At 46.1% G+C, this 18,318-nt stretch overlaps 1 protein-coding gene across 1 annotated transcript; it reads left to right on the top strand.

Moving 5' to 3' along the window:
- Positions 1-4,833: 4,833 nt before the first annotated feature.
- Positions 4,834-17,886, top strand: LOC8050715 (gastrula zinc finger protein XlCGF49.1-like). The gene is made up of 3 exons (XM_040206724.3): positions 4,834-5,035; positions 9,197-9,307; positions 12,877-17,886. Exons 1-3 carry the CDS (start codon positions 4,996-4,998, stop codon positions 13,473-13,475), a joined length of 750 nt encoding a protein of 249 aa, XP_040062658.1. The 5' UTR covers positions 4,834-4,995; the 3' UTR covers positions 13,476-17,886.
- The last annotated feature ends 432 nt before the right edge of the window (positions 17,887-18,318 follow it).

The raw sequence follows: 18,318 nt of genomic DNA, 5'->3' as shown, positions 1-18,318 counted from the left end.
TTTCTCGTATTCCTGAGAAAAATAAAATGAGGTTGAAAACACGACTTTCCCAATCGTGCGTTAACGTAACTTTGAAGGCGCCTTAATAAAAAATACAATTGTCTACATTATCAAAATCATTTACGTCCAAAGCACGCAAACTCGACTACTAAAATTAATTTCATCCGATCATATACTTAAAACAAATAAAAATTAAACACCTTTTTGAGGAACTCTTTTGTAATAAGGCATTTTTCAACAAATTTTTTGCCCCAAGTATATATATTTTGTACATTTTCAGAAACAAAATATAGAGTTCTACTACCGTGAATATATTTTTCATTGCACCCAAAAATTTCTGCAAAATTGAATAAAACAGCATCAATTTTGTGCTTCAGTTAAAAAAATAATCATCCTCAATTTTCTTCTAACTTTATCTGGAGGATCTTTCATAACTGGTAATTTACGGAGCAATAAAGAATGTCAATGAATGTTGTTTTTGCAGGATCTCAAAGTTTGTGGTGTAAAACCTGGGGACTGGGGTTAAACCCAAGTAAATGCTTTCACATCCCATTTAGCAAAAAGAAACAGAATACTGATTCTGCTACTGGAAGAGACTCGTTGCGAAAAGTATCCAAAACTAAATTCTTTGAGAAGACCTCTTTTTCCATCAACACATGATCTTGAAAAAGGCTGGCAGGGTCCTTAGCCTAGTCATGCTAAAAGTAGTTGGGCCACACCTTAAATATGCAACTGCACTATGGGATCCGCATCGAAAATATCTCCTAGACAAGATCGAGGGCATTCAAGACTGTGCCGTTAGATTTATTGGAAATAACTGTTCTCAAGCAGAATGTGTGACAGTGACGGAAGCTTGTATGGGCATCCAATCTCTCAAAAAAAGGCGTAAGAAAAATAGACTGAAGCTTATCTACACTATTCATAATCATTTAACTGGAATGAACAAATTATCTTCAAATGCTCCATTATATGTCGAGCAGGAGGGATCATGAAAAGAAAATATGCGAAATAAAATGTCCAACTAACTACGTGATGTTTTCTTTTCTTCCGAAAACTCTATCGGAATGGAATGAGCTACCTCCGGATATTACACTAGGTAGTTGACAGTGCATCTTTTGTTAACCTGATCAATGCAATGTGAATATCTTTGTTAGTATTTTTGGTGTTATTGAAATTTTATGATTATGCGTTGTTTTTGTTTTGAATTATGTTTTTTCTTTATTGTATCGTTGGTTGCTGGCTTGTGCAGTATGGGTGAATTTTCGCATAAATATGATCTGTAACCCACTCCGCTTTAATGCTTTGGCGGTGCAGAGTACAAATAAATAAAATTTCCTACCTGCAAAAACATGTTGCATTATATTTTTTAAATAAAAAACAAATATATGTGTAAGCAGGTCAATGTTGCAGTGGATTACCGTTGCGGAAGCAAAACAATAACAGGATGTGTAAAAAAAAAAAAGAAATGGCAAAGGAAAGCTAAACAGTGCCAGTCACTCAACGTCTGAATTTCTTCCACCCTTGCGAGGGCTCCTCCACCATAGAAAAAGTCATCATCAGGGGCTTGGCACAGGAGCAAGAGAGTGCGGTGATGCGCCCTTTGAAAGGGCCCCTGAAAAGAAAACAAAGAAGTTTTTTACAGCCTAGCTGGTATGTGCTAGCGTCTGGAAAACCACAGATGTTAACAAAAATACCCCTATTGGTTGTGGCAGATATAAAAAGGTATAAATAAAAAGAGGGGGCACCAGCGTGAGTCACCCTTCCTTGGCATTATTCGACAGTGAGGTCCTGAGCCCTCGTTATCATCTAGTCGCAGACTTGGCTAAGGGTGCGCTGTGTTGAGGCTCAGGGCAGAACGCGCAGATGTAACCTTTCTTTCTTTCGCTTCCGCGATGCTGATAAAGAGACTTGAAATCAATAAAAAAATAAAGACAATTAAACAACAAAGTCTTGTACGCGCCTTCATTGCAATCATATGAAAATTGTATGATGTCGTATAGTTGTCATAAAGATCCGCTTCGCTGGTGCTCCATTTTCACGTCAAGTGGATGGGCCCTACAATTTTTTTAAACATTCTAATTGAGACACGCGTGGCAAAAAATTTTACGCAAAATCTTTTCGTTTTTTAGAGCAGTTTTGACGGCGCAAGACGTGATTTTGTTGGTAGTCCCCTCCTGTCCATTTGTTTTCTCTCGGCATTTGGGGCGCGTGGAGGAGAGGTGGATCGGCTTCACCTTCACGTTGAGGTCGAAAGAGCCCATGACCATTTCGCAACGTCATGGACTTTGCGTGCAGACTTTCAAATAAATCTTTCGCCATCAATATTGATCTAAAAGAAGATTTAAAATTTATTTTTTGACACGTGTGTCCCAACCAGGCTGTTTAAAAAAACATTTTTTTTAGGGTTTTCTTAAGATAAAAGGCACATAGCCTGCACTCGTTTATTAGTAATCAGTACGTTCTTGATGAGAAACCGTGAGCTTTGCCACCACATGCAATCTAGTAAAACACTTTTTTCTTTCCACTCAGTCTGCACTTCGTGCCATGTACGAGGGAATCCCCTTGACTCAATTTTTCATATTTCCACATGGGAAATGACCGAATTGCAGGCACCCCCCCTTAACATCTTTTCTCTCCCTTTTTCTTTTTAGAAATACTTCAAGCTCGCTATTGCCAACGTGCAGCAAGCGGACATTTTTTTATTTTGCGTGTTAGTGCCTGCATAAAAGCACCTGCACCTTGTACGACATCAGTGGCAGGCGACCGCAAATCATGCGGCGTTGTCCAATGTTTCACAAGCCCACGCCATTGCCTGGATTCCTGCCGTCGAAAAGATCCGCCTCGTCGTCTGGACTTCACTGCACTGCAACTCGTGAAGTTGGAAGTGGTTCTCGACATGGGCGGCCACTCCATCGCCCACGTAAATGAGGCGAGAGTAAATTGGCGCATTGTCTTCGAGACGTGCCATAATTTTACGGCGAACCTGTATACCTTTACCAGCCAAGAAAATTTTCGTGCCGCAGGCATTGTAAGCAGAAAACTCCCGGCGAACAATTGAAGGCAAAACAGCGTATCTCCTTTGAAGTCAGGCATACAGCATACAGCTCAGTATCCGTTTCAATAAAGAAAACCACATGGTGGATGATAAGGCGCGTGTCAACAATTGGAGAGGAGGAGCGACTGTGACGCCCCAAGCGGTTAACTTTAGAACTACACGGATGGGGACAACAAATACAATGATTCAGCGTTCGGCCGACATAATTGAACGCTGCGTCAGCGTTCGGCTGGAGTTCGTGTTTTCCGGTGAAGGGGAGGAGGGGCTCTTTTGTTTCCACTACGGCCTGCATGAACAATGCAGCATGCCAGGTCCCAGCTCCGCACAAAAGCTGAAGTCGGTCAAGGTCGCATTCTCTGAGGATAGATCCGGCACTTAACGTCACTTCGTCGATTATTAGTATTTTTTACATTAAACTTTGCCCAGCGCTCTATTGTAGAAGATGACATAGACAAGCCCATAAGGCCTGTTGGCATGTGCGCAGGCCTTGTGTTGAGTAAACACCGAGGGGGGAAACGACAAAGGGGTTAGAGCGCCCCCAATAGTTCAATCTCTTGCCCAATAGGCACACCCTGTCACGCGTCCCGGTAAAGATTAGGTTTGCAGCTGCTTCGAAACGGGTTGACGTCATTCGAATTGCCCTCGTGTGACGTGCAAACCACATAATGGTTGTTAACAATGCGAAGCACGTCCCTTCTCCCTGCGTGTGTTTCCCGGTAGATTACGGTTGCATAAGTTACTCCGAGCGAAAAAGTACCCAACAGCACAGAAATCACGTAGTGACGTCACGCTTCTCAAGTGACGTCGCGATGGGTAATCGTTGTGGGTGTCGTTTACAGCTTCTCTGTCCAACCACCTTTACAGGTGGTTGGACAGAAAATCCACCTTTACAGCGTGGATTGGAGCCACTGTTCTTTTTAGGCCATGCCAGCGGCATCAGTGCTCACGTAATTTACACGCGCAAGTTGGAAGCACCGCGAACTCGCGCATAGTACGAGATGCTACGCGCTCTCGAAGCTGTCATGTCCACAAGCGGTTTTACGAGAAATATTACATTTCTATGTGACGGCTTGATTTCTTCGAATGAGTTGAAACTTAAAAGCTCTACCTCTAAACGCTACAAAGTGAGATTAAAAACACCGTACTCAAACGCCCAAGGAGCGTTCGGTTGGAACAGCTCGTGTTCCGTTCTTGCACACGAGCAAGCGAACGTCTACGCCGCTGAATATCCCCACCCGACCGGCGCCCGTCAACCGATAACGAGTACATTTACGAATACGTACCTTAATGCCAGGTTTGTCATTAGTCTGCCTACAGAGGGGCACGCAGCACACGTCAACTCGTAAATCGGTGCCTGGAGGGCCTGGGGCGCGTCTCCGACTGGTGTGTGTAGCGTTCAATCCCGCCCATACACCAAATGTGTTCCCGAAGTGGCAACCAATGACATCACAGAAGCCGAAGTGTCATCACTGCTGCATGTCGCGATCCTGGCGATTGGTCGTAGAAATGCTGGCGAAAAGCACGAGCGAACGCTAGTGTCGCTGTCGTCACGGCGTCCCAACTTACGGCTCCGCTTGCAGGGGTATGGATGCCAGATCCGAGGATCACCGCGGCGCGGATAATCTTCCTATTCGTAGCTCTTGGTTTCCAACGTTTCCAATAAACGTTTTCTACCTACCTACTTAACTGGAGGCAGTGCAGGGAGCCAGAGCCTCTGCAGGGAGCGTGCGTCAGAACAAGAACCAGAACTTCAACATCGTCACGGATTGGATTAATTTAGATTGCGCTAGAGACTAGAGTAAAAGAACAATCCAATCCAGTGCTTGAGAATGGATTCTTTTGTCACAGTACGACTGGTACGACCGTACGACGCGAGGACCCGAGCTGAACTTGCGTGAAATACAGGGGAGTTCCCCTGTTAATAATAACTGTGCCATTTCATGTTGTGTCTGCATCCTTGCATCGGTCATACGGATACTGGTGACGTGCCGGTTTTTTGCGGATGAGCTTAACAAGCCTCAGATCTCGATGTGTTTGGCAGCACATTCCTTGCTATACCGTGTCCGTCGCCTGAGGAAGTTGCCTATTCCAGATTTTTCTGTGTTTTACCACATGGTGTTTTGTTATATCATACGTCTTTGTTGTCTTTGCCAATCGTTTCGCGAGGTGTACCGAAACGTGAAACCTGCGATTTGTACCTTTACGCTTTACTCGAAGTCTTCGCTGATTGCTTTCGAAGGAGTGCGCGCTCAGAAAAAAACGTAGTGACTGATACAACTCCGCTTTGGAGGGTTCACTAGTGTCCAGGAGTCACACCAGAACTTTTTTTTTTTTGTCTATCTTGAACACAAAGTGTAGCGCTGGGCTGTGGTATATGCCGTCTGCTCACCACATGCTGCCTTTATACGGACATCTGGTGCGACCATTCCTTTATTAATACGTGTACCCTGTGATTTTCCAAAAAAATTCTAGCTTTTGTGACAACTACGCTGTTTAATTAATTGAGAGTGTATCCTCACATCTGTTGCAAGGATCAACCACTGGAGGGCAGCCATTGTTGCTGATGCCATAAACAAGTGCGTCGGCTTGATGTGTTTGACAGAACATAATATATTCGTTCAAGTGGTCCATCTATTTGTCGCTCGAAACTAGTGTCGTCGAGATTTAATTCGCGACACAACACAGTCGAGACAGTATTCAGGGGCTGCTTTATCCGTATTGATTGCAGCAATGAAGTTGTTATTCTGGTGCATTTTACTGTGTCAGTGTCTTCCTTAAAATGCAGTGCTTTGAAGTATGTCTGGTCATACCCTTTCATGTGGGTGTACGCTGGGCATACTCAAAATTTTTTGGCGAGTCGGACCCAACTGCGTAATCGACTTGAGGATATGTTGAATGGTAAGGTGTAATCAATCGCTCATTTATACTTTGTCGTTTTTGTGCTGCTTCCGTGCAGTGGAATTTACGCACCACCTCATTAAACATGAAAAAGTTCCATGGAAAATCGAGCAAACAACAAAATGGTGTCCATGCTATTTCAATGTCTTTGTGCACACGGAGGCCTTTATGGAAACTTAGCATGTGCATCTGTTTCTACGAGAAAATGACTGGATATAGTCTGACGCACCTACCTCCGCACACAGCATTTCTAAAACTTGCAAACATCTTTGCGGATTATAATCTCCTTACATTTAAGAGCATGCATTGCATGACCTGAACTCTCTTGCTTGTTTTTGCAAAAGATTTGGGTGTGCTGAGCAACTTGTATCCATTCCAGGCCCTGCTCTACTGATCATCATTCCAGAAACAAAAGCAGCGAATGACTGAACACCGTCTCGGAGGGTTCACTTCTAGTCACCAGTTACCCTGGATGAACCACTCGTTTCATTTTAATTCCGTCACTTTTCTTGGGGGGGGGGGGGGGGGGGGGCGGGAGGATATTGTGATGTCGTCGCGGTTTTCTTTTTTAGTGCTTTTGTTATTAGAAAAAGAAAGCTCCCTCAAACTATAGCTATTGATTCATTCATCTTAACAAAAAAAAACAGAGTTTTATCTCATTTTCTGTTCTCCCCTGTTGTATAGTCAGTTACAGGTTAAGAAGGTAGCGGCAAATGCCCCTCAAAGGGAATCAGATATCCCTCCGCCACCTCCGCATCCAATAGCGTCCCACCGTTTCCGTGACGTCGCGGCCAACGCGCGAGGAGGGTCTTGCCTTTCTGTACATATTTGCTTTATCTTTCGACTTTTACTTAGCATTGTGGAAGCCACGAGAGGGAGATTAGAGTTTTCCCCCACCGACGGAAACAAATACGACTTTCGGGGATTAGCTGCCCCCTCCGATAAATACAAAGGCTGCTTTCAGGGGCTCGGTTCCCTCTCCAACGAATACAAAGGTCGCTTTCTTAAAACGTGGGATCGGAGACAAGTGGGAATCCATTGAAGCGGAACAAGGAGCGTTTCCAGTGAACTCTTCTTTCGACTGCGGAGAGATTTGAAGCGGGCGCATCACGCTTGTGGGAGGAGCTTCTCCTACCTTCTTGACTTGTAACCGACTATAGTACTTTTTGGAGATTAAAAGTTTCTATGTTTGCCGACAACTATATATTTTGCTAGCATAGCTTCCGCTGGGCTTCAATATGAATATAGGCACTTCTGCGTGTGTGTGGTGTCTTTTAGCGACTTTTTTGCATGAGAACACGTGCCAATGAGGCGCAGGATGAAACCACGTGCTCTCGGAGCACTGTGTGTCAAAGCGCTTGTTTTCATAGTGGTGCTTCTCGGACATTGTTTTTATTTTTGGCGGTTGTTTTATGTGTTGTGTGCAGGTCTGGTATATACTTTGCTACGAGAACCTTTTATGCATTGTCTCTACTATTGGAGGGAATAATCTCGCGGTTGCCTTTATTGAAGACGACGCTCCTCTTTTGAGGGAGTGCGTGTCTTGGCGTTCCCAATGCTGGAATTTTGTCTGCTGTTGCGCGGAGCGGTGTACGACGCGTGGACTATAAAGGCCCGTTCACACTCTTGCGACCTCTTAAATCTGGGTTCCTTAAAACTTCTTAAACCGGAGAACACACTGGCGCCATCTATTGGGAAGCAGTGTAAACTCGGCGGTCCGGCATATTTTTTTTATTTCTCGCGCATTATCCTTTCTTTTTTGGCTCGAAAAAGCTTTTGTCAATGTTATAAACGAGCCTTTCTATGAGTATTACGCACATTTGACCTCGGAAATCCCGCAAAACTTTCGCTCTTGTGAAATGCAGTTCCAGGGTCACCCCATAGATGGCGCCACAATGCCCAGTGTGTTCCCTCATTCTAAAAACATTTAAGAAGTTTTAAGAGATCTCGTCTCTCTCGGTCATACTCGGCCGCAAGAGTGGGAACGGGCCTTAACAAACGCTCGCCGCTAGAGGTGTTGTCCACTCTTGGTTTCCTTGGGGGTCTCTTTTAGACCTTCTGTGTCAGATGACCCTGAATTTTTGCTTTTTTTTTCAATACTGCTATGTTTTTTAGATGTTTTGCACATCTTGTCTTATGGTAGACCTGTGTCTCCATGTGGTGCTTCTCTTTAGGGAGTCATTACTTTGAGTGGATTGTGGAGACAAAGGGGGCAGCCGTTTTTCTTTCCAGGTTATTTACTTTGACATACCAAGTGATTTCTAAATGCACTATGCTTTTTGTGGCAGCGGTGGGGCTAATCGAAAGAATAATTTGTTAGCGAAAAAGTGTATGCAGAGAGACAAGTGTGCAGAGGAGACATGCCTGTGAACTGAACATGTGGGCGGCAACAGCGCAAAAGAGACCAGGATAACTTGGCAAACGCACGGAAAGAAAAACTAGGGCAATGACTTGCAAGTTACAACTCATCTCTTGGACTATTTGGCAAAAAGTCAATGTAACCTGTGCAAATTTCATTAATATTTTTTTTTTTTTTTTGCTTTTTACTAAGAAGTATAAAAAACTAGTAATTTTTGCTGAGAAGTATAGAAAACTATAGCCGGTGACAGGTCAAGAACGAAGTGGAAGCTCCCCCCACACCTTTTTACTCTTGAGGAACGAACGGTGGAGAGAAGGTCGCCTTCTCTCCAGCATTCGCTCTACTAAAGGGGAAAGAGGTGGGAGGACCTTCCACTTTGTTCTTGACCTGTCATCGACTAGGTCATCGACTATAATATACGTGACTCGTGAGTCAACACCTTGTTGGTCTTTCTGCATGTGCCTGCTCTGTTCTGCTGGTCTTTTTTGCAATGCGTGCTGCATATAATGAATCATTAATTTGCTCGTGCCTCCACTTACCGTAACACACAAACGTGAAAAGAGTGTGTTGAGATTGGACAGGAGGCTGTTTTTGACAGTAGCTCATCCCTGTCCCATTTTTAGCCTTTCTGCGTTTGAAGTTGTATCGTCCAACATGTGCAAGTTTGTGAGAACACTGAACTGCACATTGCAAATACCAGGCATCATTCAAGAAAAGCTGGCAGCTCACTAATTGTGGTCCCTCTGCCTTCTGGTCCCTGTACGACGTCTGTCATTTGTGGACTAAGAGCGTTCTGACCTTTCTAAGACAAATAAATGATTATCGTCATCATTATCATTGCACCATTGCTAGCATAAAACATTCCTGTGCCTTTTCTTTGCCAGGAAACATTGTGCCCACTTTGACAGGCTTCCCAACTTTGGAGCCCGGAGGTCGACTGGGATCTCATCTGCTTTTGGACGGACACCGGGAGGGAGTGCACAGTGTGAAGGAGGGTAAGCTGTGCCACCAGCATCCTTTGTGATGGAAAAGACGGCTCACCTAAATCATGCGGGCAAATTTGATAATTTATTCTGAATGTCCCACGCAAAGCGTGATGCCCTTATCAGTGTTTCCTAAACTGTAAGGCGCGACCGCAAAGGGGGTTGCGACAGATTCAGAGGGTCGCAAAGCGGCTCGGGAACCCGATGAAATGTGAACTTGGCTTCTGTGCGGTTACATTGTTGAAACCAGAGTACCGGTCGCAGCTCAACATGCGAGCCGAAACTGAGACACCGTCAGTGATGTGCTTGGTTGGAGTCATTTTGGAGCAGCAAAAAGAGCTTCTGGAGCATAAGCGCATGCTTCATTTTCATTTATATCAGTGCAAATATTGAAATTCAGGCGTTGGCCTGTCGAACTAAAAGGCCACATCTGCTTTGCACTCTCACTTATGTGTAGACTTTTGTTTGCATCATTCGCACAACAGGAGAGTCCCTCATACGCAACACTAGCTGGTTATTACGTGTAGAAGCACCAAACATGGTAACAAGAGCACACCTGATCAAAAACAGCTCAAACAGCCATGAATGGATATTTTAAGTATGAAATCCCACTGAAAAGATGTCAGAATAGAATAATTTTAAGCGCATAATTTTTTTTTTGTGTTTATGAAACAATTTTAAGTTTGGATGCTCGTGACTTTGTAGAGGCGTACTGGTCCTAGTTTGGCCCCAGGTATGCTCGCACAGACTGCCACTGATTCGGAAGCTCATAGGTCACAGCAAAATTGCGAGGGTAAATGGGAACTATTTCTTTCATTCTTGCCTTAGCAAAGCTGGATGACGTAATTGTGGGATCACCCGCCTGACGACAGTCGAGCGCGGTTGTGGATTAGACACAAGAACTGCGAGAGCACTCGACTTTGGCTCGTAGAAATCAATGCCTCAATAAACACCTGGGTAGTGGCTTGTGTCCAACCTCTGCGGTCATGAGAATAGCCAAATTCTGACAATGCCTGGAGCTCAGCACGCGTTTTCTGCATTGCCACCCCCAGCGCGTGGCTATGATTTCCGTTAGTGGAATGGGATAGGCGCCAGGCCATGTGGCCGCTTCTTCTGTCTGACTCTGCAATGAGGAAATAAACAATGCTCTTTATTTTCTTTTGTGCAACTGCCATTGCTTAGAGAGAAACTCTTTAAGGCAAGTTTATTCAGTTATCAGCATATGGGAGTGACTCTGAGTAGTATGTAGCGAAAGTAGAAAAATCTTTTCATGGCCTCTTTAAGTTTTTAGGTTGTAATTAAACTGTAATTCTTAATTCGGGTAAAAAAGGAAGCCTAAAAAATAAACCTATGGAAGAGTGCATATAAATCTTGGAATACCGAAGTATCCTCGCAAAATCTCAAATGGAAAAAGGATGCCGCCAGAATCTCACTGCCGGCCATAGCTGCATACGTGACTGCTAAGCCTGTGCCGACGGCGGGCATACGCACTTCTTTTGCAGCGTGCATTCCAGACCTTTGAAATTTCTGGTCTTAGCGGCCTAATAATGCGAGCTCGTTCCGAACGTCCGTTAGAAACGGCGCACTCAAATATGGCATCCAGACCATTCCAATAAAGACCTTTGAGCAGGCACCATCTTCAATTTTGTGCGTGCTGGGTTGTGAAGATAACACGCTGGGCTGTGCATTTTTTGTATACGTTGGAAAGGTATGGACAGTTACAAGCACGGAGCCCCGACTGGTGCCCCATGCACGTGCAGCGAATGTAGCTTTGGCACGCTCGCAATCGCACGGGCGTGCCAGCACGAGCGGAAGCACGGTGGCGGCCAGCCACCTCGCTTGCAGTCGTCTATACAAGCCCAAGTTTCATTCAGAAATTGTGCCAAGTCTCGCTCCGGAGGAGTGCTTTCCCCCCCTCCCCCCCCCCCGAGCAAGCGGGTGCGCTGCGGCCAAGCGATGCACACAAAAACCGTGATGACTGCTCGTAGTTGTCGCTTTACTCCATTACATCAGTGTGGAGTGACAAGCGCACTCAACGATACTAATCTTCCAGAACAGACCGCGAACATGAGAATTATTGCCAAACATCCGAGTCCGTCAGTGTTTGACGTGAAATCAAATCGAATAGTACGTTATTTGTGGTGAATATCGAAAGTTCCGAAGACCCGCACGAGCGTATCGTAACAATCCGGCTGGGTAGCGAGGCCTGAGCTACTTTTTTTCGGTATAATGAAAGTGAACCGAAGTTTGGCGCAATGTTGGCACAAATTTCTCACATTTTGGTCAAATGTAGCGGGGTAAGCCCTTTGGCGCAGTTAGGTGCAAATGGTGCAGCTCATCACTGTATGTTGTCTAAACTGCACCCTTGTTTTTGAGGAACTGTTATAATAAGCAAGCTCACCTTTGTCGTTATAAAAAGTGATTCCTGAGGATGAGTGATTTTTAGTATGGCCTACAGTTATAAGTGAAGAGCAGGCTCACCCTGCACTCCTGAGCAAGCATGGGGCTGTAATAGTGTTGAAGGGCGAGAGTATGATAGAAACTAAAGTTGAGGCTTGGGCGAGTTGGTACATACTTCGGAAATTAAAAACAGCGCGGAAAGACGAGGACCAGACAAAGAAGTGACACAGCGCTACGTCCGTGTCACTTCTTTGTCTGGTCCTCGTCTTTCCGCGCTGTTTTTAATTTCCGAAGGATGATAGAAATACACGTGAGGGCCACACTTTTTTTTTTTTTTTAATTTCGGGGTTAAGTTTTAGGTGCCACCCATGGATAAAAACAAAGTTGTTTTGAAAGTGCGTGTACCTGCGATTGCAAGCAGTGGTCTTGAGTGCCTTTATTCCGTTCTCGATGGTTGTAACCTGCGGTATCCTCGGTGCTCGAGTCTGACCAGCATCAACAGTGGTCAGCGTTGCTCTTTTAAGCCACGTTGTAAGTGCCTATTCGCAGTTTGCGTTAACCAACTATTTTTTAGAATTTCGCTGTGCCACTCTGCAAAAGCGTTCGGCGTGCTTCAAGGGGAAAGTGCAACAATTACACGAAAAAGTTTTAAAATCTATTTTTTTAATATTTTGGTTTAAACATGAGGCAGCCCTTACAGGAGTGTGGCCCATATGTGCAAATATACAGTAGCTTGCAGTTGTGGAGTGCAGTGGTGGTGCTCTAGACGTACACGATACTTCACTCTATAGGCTGAATTGTGGGACAACTCGCCCGCTGGGAAAAATGAGTGATTGTCACACCCCCCATTTACCGCAACGTAGTGCACGAAAGTCTCGGGCACTCACTCGTGTGGTCGTGACGACTAACTCCCCACGGCTTCTCCAGTGATCTTGATGATCTTGTCTAGTTCAGGCAGCCATGCTGCAAAAATAGCAGTTGCTCCACTTTTTCCGAAAGTTTGCCGGACCACTCGAACCACGAGGCTCGATGTCGAACCTTGGGTTTGACAAAGATTCTTTACGTCTCCCGTCGTATCCAGCGAAGGACGTTGGGAGATTCCAGTGTCTTTTGCCTTCCCTACTTGGGGCTTTCGGTTGGAACGTGGTTTTCTGCCAATTCAGAGTACATCTCCCCAACAGAGCCGCTTCACAGTCCGGCCTCCAGACCCGAAGGCGAGGGCTTCGACAGGGGGGACAGCAGCAGCCAGCCTGACTGCCAGGAACTTGTACGAGATGGTGGGCGCCCACACCCAGAAGGCAGGGAGTACCAGTGCCTCCTGTGCCCCTACTCCAGCTACCTGAAAACTAACCTGACCAGGCACGAGAAGACGCACACGGGAGAGAAGCCGTTCAAGTGCAGCACCTGCCAGCAGACGTTCTCGCAGAAGGCCCATGTGAGGCACCACCAGTGGGTCCACACGGGCGAGAGGCCGTTCTCGTGCGGCATCTGCCACAAGACCTTCATCCAGAAGGTGCACCTGACGGCCCACGGGAGGGTTCACACGGGCGAGAAGCCTTACCGGTGCGGCACGTGCGGGAAGGTGTTCTCTGAGAGGAGCTCGCTGACGGCTCACTCGAGGCTGCACACAGGCGAAAGGCCGTTCACGTGCGGCGTGTGTGGGAAGGGGTTCCCGCAGAGCTACTCCCTCAAGATCCACCTGATCAAGAGTCACGCTAGGGACGGACCCGCAATGCCTCACGAAGACGTCGGCACTGACAGTTTGCCCCCCTTCCTCTAGTTCCCCTTAGGATTGGTACAAGTGAAGGGAATCACTAGAAGGGCATTTATGGTCTAAACCTTTTTTTTTGCGTACATATTTCTTTTTCTTAATTGTCACAGAAGAAATGACTGGTTATTACTAGGTGTAGAGCTTGGCACTGTAGTCACTGTCGGGATGAGAACAGCGGGGAGGTTTTTCACTCGTCCCGCCACCAGTGCAGGCTTCCTACCTTCCACGACACTTTGATGTATAGCGAGCTGTGAGCATGCGCACGCTGCCAAAGCATGGCGGGAGAGAACGGGTGCTTGCTGGAGGCGTCCGAAAGAGATGCCCTGCCATTCTACTCCCGTCGGGGACTATACTCCATTTCACGATAACTCGGCGAACTGCGGAGGCTACGGTCAACGCGACTCGACTGGGGCGTTGGAGCAAGGCACGTGACACCACTTGACGTGACCGTTCGTGTCACTGCACCAAATGCGAGAGCCGGAGGAGTTGGCCGTCGCCTGCTTTCCAAGTGTCGTTTGCTGCGAAACCAACCAACTTCAGATGAACGTGTACTGCCGCAACGTTGTCGTCTGCTGGAGTAGAGAGTGCTTCGCAAACAGTTCATGAGAACCCATATGCTCAATTTAACCGTGAATCTGTAACGAGTGGTAATGCCTGGTCGATGTTTGGAGTGGCAGCGGTCGATTACAAGATTGGGATCGTTCGAAACCCACATTCTTTGCGGAAAAGAGGTGATCCGAGTGGAAATATTGTTGAAATGAAACAAATTTATGTCTTTCTTCCGTGTCGTGTACTGTTGCAGTCAGAAGAGTCTGTGATAAACGTGACTTGGGTACAAGAAATGTTATCGCGCTAGTTGCTTTTACGCATCATGTGGCTCTTATATTACGGCGCTCACCTGTCCCGCGCAAGTGTTTGGGTAGTGCAATTGGTTGAACAGCGGACTAGACATTTGCAATTCCAGAAGTTCAAATTGCATTACTGTTCTTTTTTTTTTGTTTTTTTTTACATTTTTAGATTTAATAACGTTAAATATTTACACCATCATCCGGTGCTTTTCTATGTTTTGGTTCGCAAAAAGACAAAAGACTGTCGCATTTTCCTTTTTTGTTTATTTGATGTTGCCTTCAGAAACATGCGCAGGTTGACCTGCACAAGCTACTTTTGTTCCAAGTGCTTGCTTGTATTTATTATTTTGTTGACTTCCGAATATCATTCCGATAATAATAACTGCAGAAGACTGGTAAATATCAACAACTTGCGGAAGAGTGATTTTCCAGGCACGGGTTTGGAAGAGGAATAGAATCGAAATGTGAGCATTTAGGTACTCCCTGTTGCAAATTGTTTTCAGTTTATTCCTGGTTGTGCAGGTTTGGGCAGAACAAAGTTGAACTTGAGAGTTGCCTTGAAAGTAGAGTTATCTTTTTGTACATAGTCCTGTGCTCAGATACCTTTCGGAGTTGAGTATTTCAGCTTTTCTCCTATAAATGAGACAAATCCATATCAAGAGAAGCATAGCCACGATGTGACAAACTAGAGACACGTGTGGCATTGCACTCGCAGTTGCTCCGTTTTCAATAAGTTAGTGGCTCTGAAAGAGCCGTTTCAAAATAGTAAAGCCAGACTGTCTCCTGTAGTGCCGATTGGCACAGCTCCTTGCTAATGTCTCCATTACCAAGATCCCCAGCCCAGGTGATCACTTGAGTCGTCTGTGGTGGAATCTTCACACAACTGCATCACAACGCTCTCCGTCATTTCTGCCCAAGCCATACAGTTCCCACATCCTCTTCTCAGCAGTCAAGTTGTACTTCACGTAAGCCACCCAGTTGTCTGGAGTTGTCTTGGCAGCAGGCAGGAGAGCTTCAACATCTTTAAGCTTGAACGTCATATTCAGGCTTGCAGCAAGCCGCTTGACCCAACTCCAGACGAGCTCCATAGGGTTGAGCTGGCAGTGGTACGGTGGCAGACGAAGTATGTGTCCATGCTGCTCAGTGATTGAATCAATGCGATACACGTCAAGGCCGGTTCTCGGGCTCCTCCCCTTGGCGACGAGCTCCAGCAGTTCAGCATTTTCGGGCACCACTGAATGGTGTGGGTGGTCAGCCAGGACTGCAATTCCTCCGGCGCGCGGCTCGTAAGGGAGGCATGCAGCTTGACCAAGTGGCAGGATGCATTGTCCATCACAATCACGCTGTTGGGCTTCAGGTTGGGTAGCAACCTGCAGACAAACCACGCTTCAAAATGTTTCCCATCCATTTCTCGATGGTAGTCGCCAAAGCCCTTCTTAGTGCAGAAGACTCGATCAGCACCGTGGATGAACCCATCTTCGCTGCCAGCATGCACGATGATGAGGCACTCTCCCTTTCCAGACGAATTCTTTACCTTGTGTCCTCTCACGAAGGCATCTTGTGCAGACTGCACGGTAGTGTTCTCCCATGCCTATGAGGAGACGAAAATCGGGAGCGAATATGGATGTGGTATCACTTTTTTGGTTTAAGGATAGCCTAAACTTATAAATCTATTAATATTCCCCTCTTATTCTCGATATAACCTCGATAGTGATGGGATCGCGTGAGTTCAATTGCCGTTAAAAGAAAGTCAAGCATAGAACTGCTTATTGTCGCGGACGGCGCTGTTGCTGTGGCGGTAACGAGGCCCCACAGCCTCCCTGTCCTCCCTGTGCCGCGCTTCTGTACAAGGTTGTCGCGTGCCTCGCTTGGGCGCTCTTGTTGGGTTACGGTGGCCGCAGCCTCTTCAGTTGGCCAAGTTATCCAGACACAGAGTATAGAGTAAATGTCGGTACGGTCATCACGTTTGGCAGGTCACCTAGTGGACCAGAGAGCCTGCCTCTCCTGTTTCCGTTTCTCAACAGGGGAGCTCCAAGTACATCCTCCAGTGATTTGAAGTACCCCGTTGCAGTATGCCGCATTATTGAGCAATCTCATTGAAGTACCCCGTTGCAATGGTGCCGCATTATTGGAGCAATCTCATTGAATGAAGCGTGTAATTCATTAGACTCAAGTGCACTCGTTGGGCTTTGGCTACTTTGCATTGCCCTATGCCAGAACATACTTGGATCTGTCTAGTGTGCAGAGTGGCATTGCCAGCTGCTGTCTTGATTACACTGTCCGACCCTTCTCTCCACGGCTCGGTCAACCTTTGAACTATGCCAAGTTGAAGTCCGGAATTAATGCGGTCCACGAATATTCAGATGTGCACTCTACATGGCAGTTACACACGTGTGCTACCAGGTTGTAAAATCCATACCTGGACCAAAGCTGACCACAACAAGGCACTTCAGACCTCCCTGGTGTGCTCTCACAATTCGGCGGCTGCTTTTGGAGTGACTTTCAGGAAGATACCACAAGCATGGAGCCATCTGTTCAGCATCCCAGCGAGCTTTTATTGGTTGTGCATCTCTATTTTTGCTCGTAGTCTCCCTTCAAGGAGGCCTTTAGGTGCTGCGCTTGCAAGAACACCTCTGCCCGGGTGCATGCCCCACTTAGGGCCCATGAAGCGCGGCCTCTGTGGGAAGGTCTACGCATTGTGAGGGAAATGGAGTTTTTGCCCGATGAAATGTGCAAGAAAACCAGGCAACAGCTGTCGAAGCACGTGAAAATCTGAGAAGTTTGCCCTAAAAGTTAATAAATTACAAATGGTTGTTTTAAATACACTGTTTATGGGTAGTGCCGCTAATGCAATTTTACTAACGAGAATTATTTCATCCCACGCTTCACGACGGTTCGTCGCAGTCTAAAACACGAGGGAAACAATAAAATCTGGAGCATTTAACGTCGTCGTAAAGGATAAATGTTGAAAAGAGAAGGAGCTTGAAAACTGTATTTTGCTGGCAGGTGTCATTTCATTTTGTAACACTCTTTCGCACGCAAGTGAATGTCGTAGGCGAGTGTACGGGCATAGTGTAAGAGCACTTCTCAGAAATGTTGTTATGTTTGGATAGTATCCCGTGTTTTTTTCTACGGTAGTGACCGGCAGTACTATGTAGAACCATGGGGCATCTCTCTGAAAAGTCCAGCCTCTACCACCATTCCCTCCTCTCTGTCAGCATGGCCATGTTCCAAAATTTCCTCCATCTTTTTCCGGGGTCAGGGCTTTGTACCTTGGCGTTCCAAAACCTACCCACATCCAGCGGTTTTTCATCTGTGTTGTCACGTGACACAATCCGCCAGAGCAACTCGGACCCATTCGGGTGAGATTTGGAACACGGCCTATAGCATAACCGCCAGTCTAGCTTCCTCAAGATTTTGGCATTCTTATGTCATGCGGGCCGTACCGGCCGAGACGAGCCGCGTTTCATGTTGACATTTCTCCGTGTTGATTTGTGTCGTAAATATTGTAAAATGTCCATTTCTTTTCATGGTCAGTTTGGTGGAATGCAAATAAATTAATTTTCTGCGCATATGAAAGCCCCACGGCCTCGTTTATGTAGCTAGATTAGCATTCAACAAGTGCCGGGACATGCAGGGTGCATCCTGTTTGGAATTTTTTTCCGGCAACTCAAAAATCGTTGCCTTCTTTTGCTTTTCCACTCCAGTGCCTTAACTGGTCGGCAGCAACGCAGTCTGGTTCCCCCTCTCAGCTAGCTAGCTAGTTATGCTTGAAAGCACCAAACGTATGGCAGCAAAAATGTTGTTTTTCGGTTGTTGAGATACCTCAAACTTTTGTGAGGACATTTTAGTGGGGGAGGGACAAACGAGTACTAAATGATGCCGCAACACATCGAAGGAAGTATGCACTGCCTACAGCGAAACAGATCTCTGCTGAAACGGTGAATTTTCCAATGCACGCTTATGCTCCGAATCAAAAATACGCAAAAAAAATATGTAGGGTG

This window comes from Ixodes scapularis, unplaced genomic scaffold (assembly GCF_016920785.2).
Source record: "Ixodes scapularis isolate PalLabHiFi unplaced genomic scaffold, ASM1692078v2 PGA_scaffold4__175_contigs__length_147842914, whole genome shotgun sequence".
Lineage (NCBI taxonomy): Eukaryota > Metazoa > Arthropoda > Arachnida > Ixodida > Ixodidae > Ixodes > Ixodes scapularis.
Note: the sequence above shows the minus strand (reverse complement) of the source record. Positions and strands in the feature narration are given on the sequence as shown.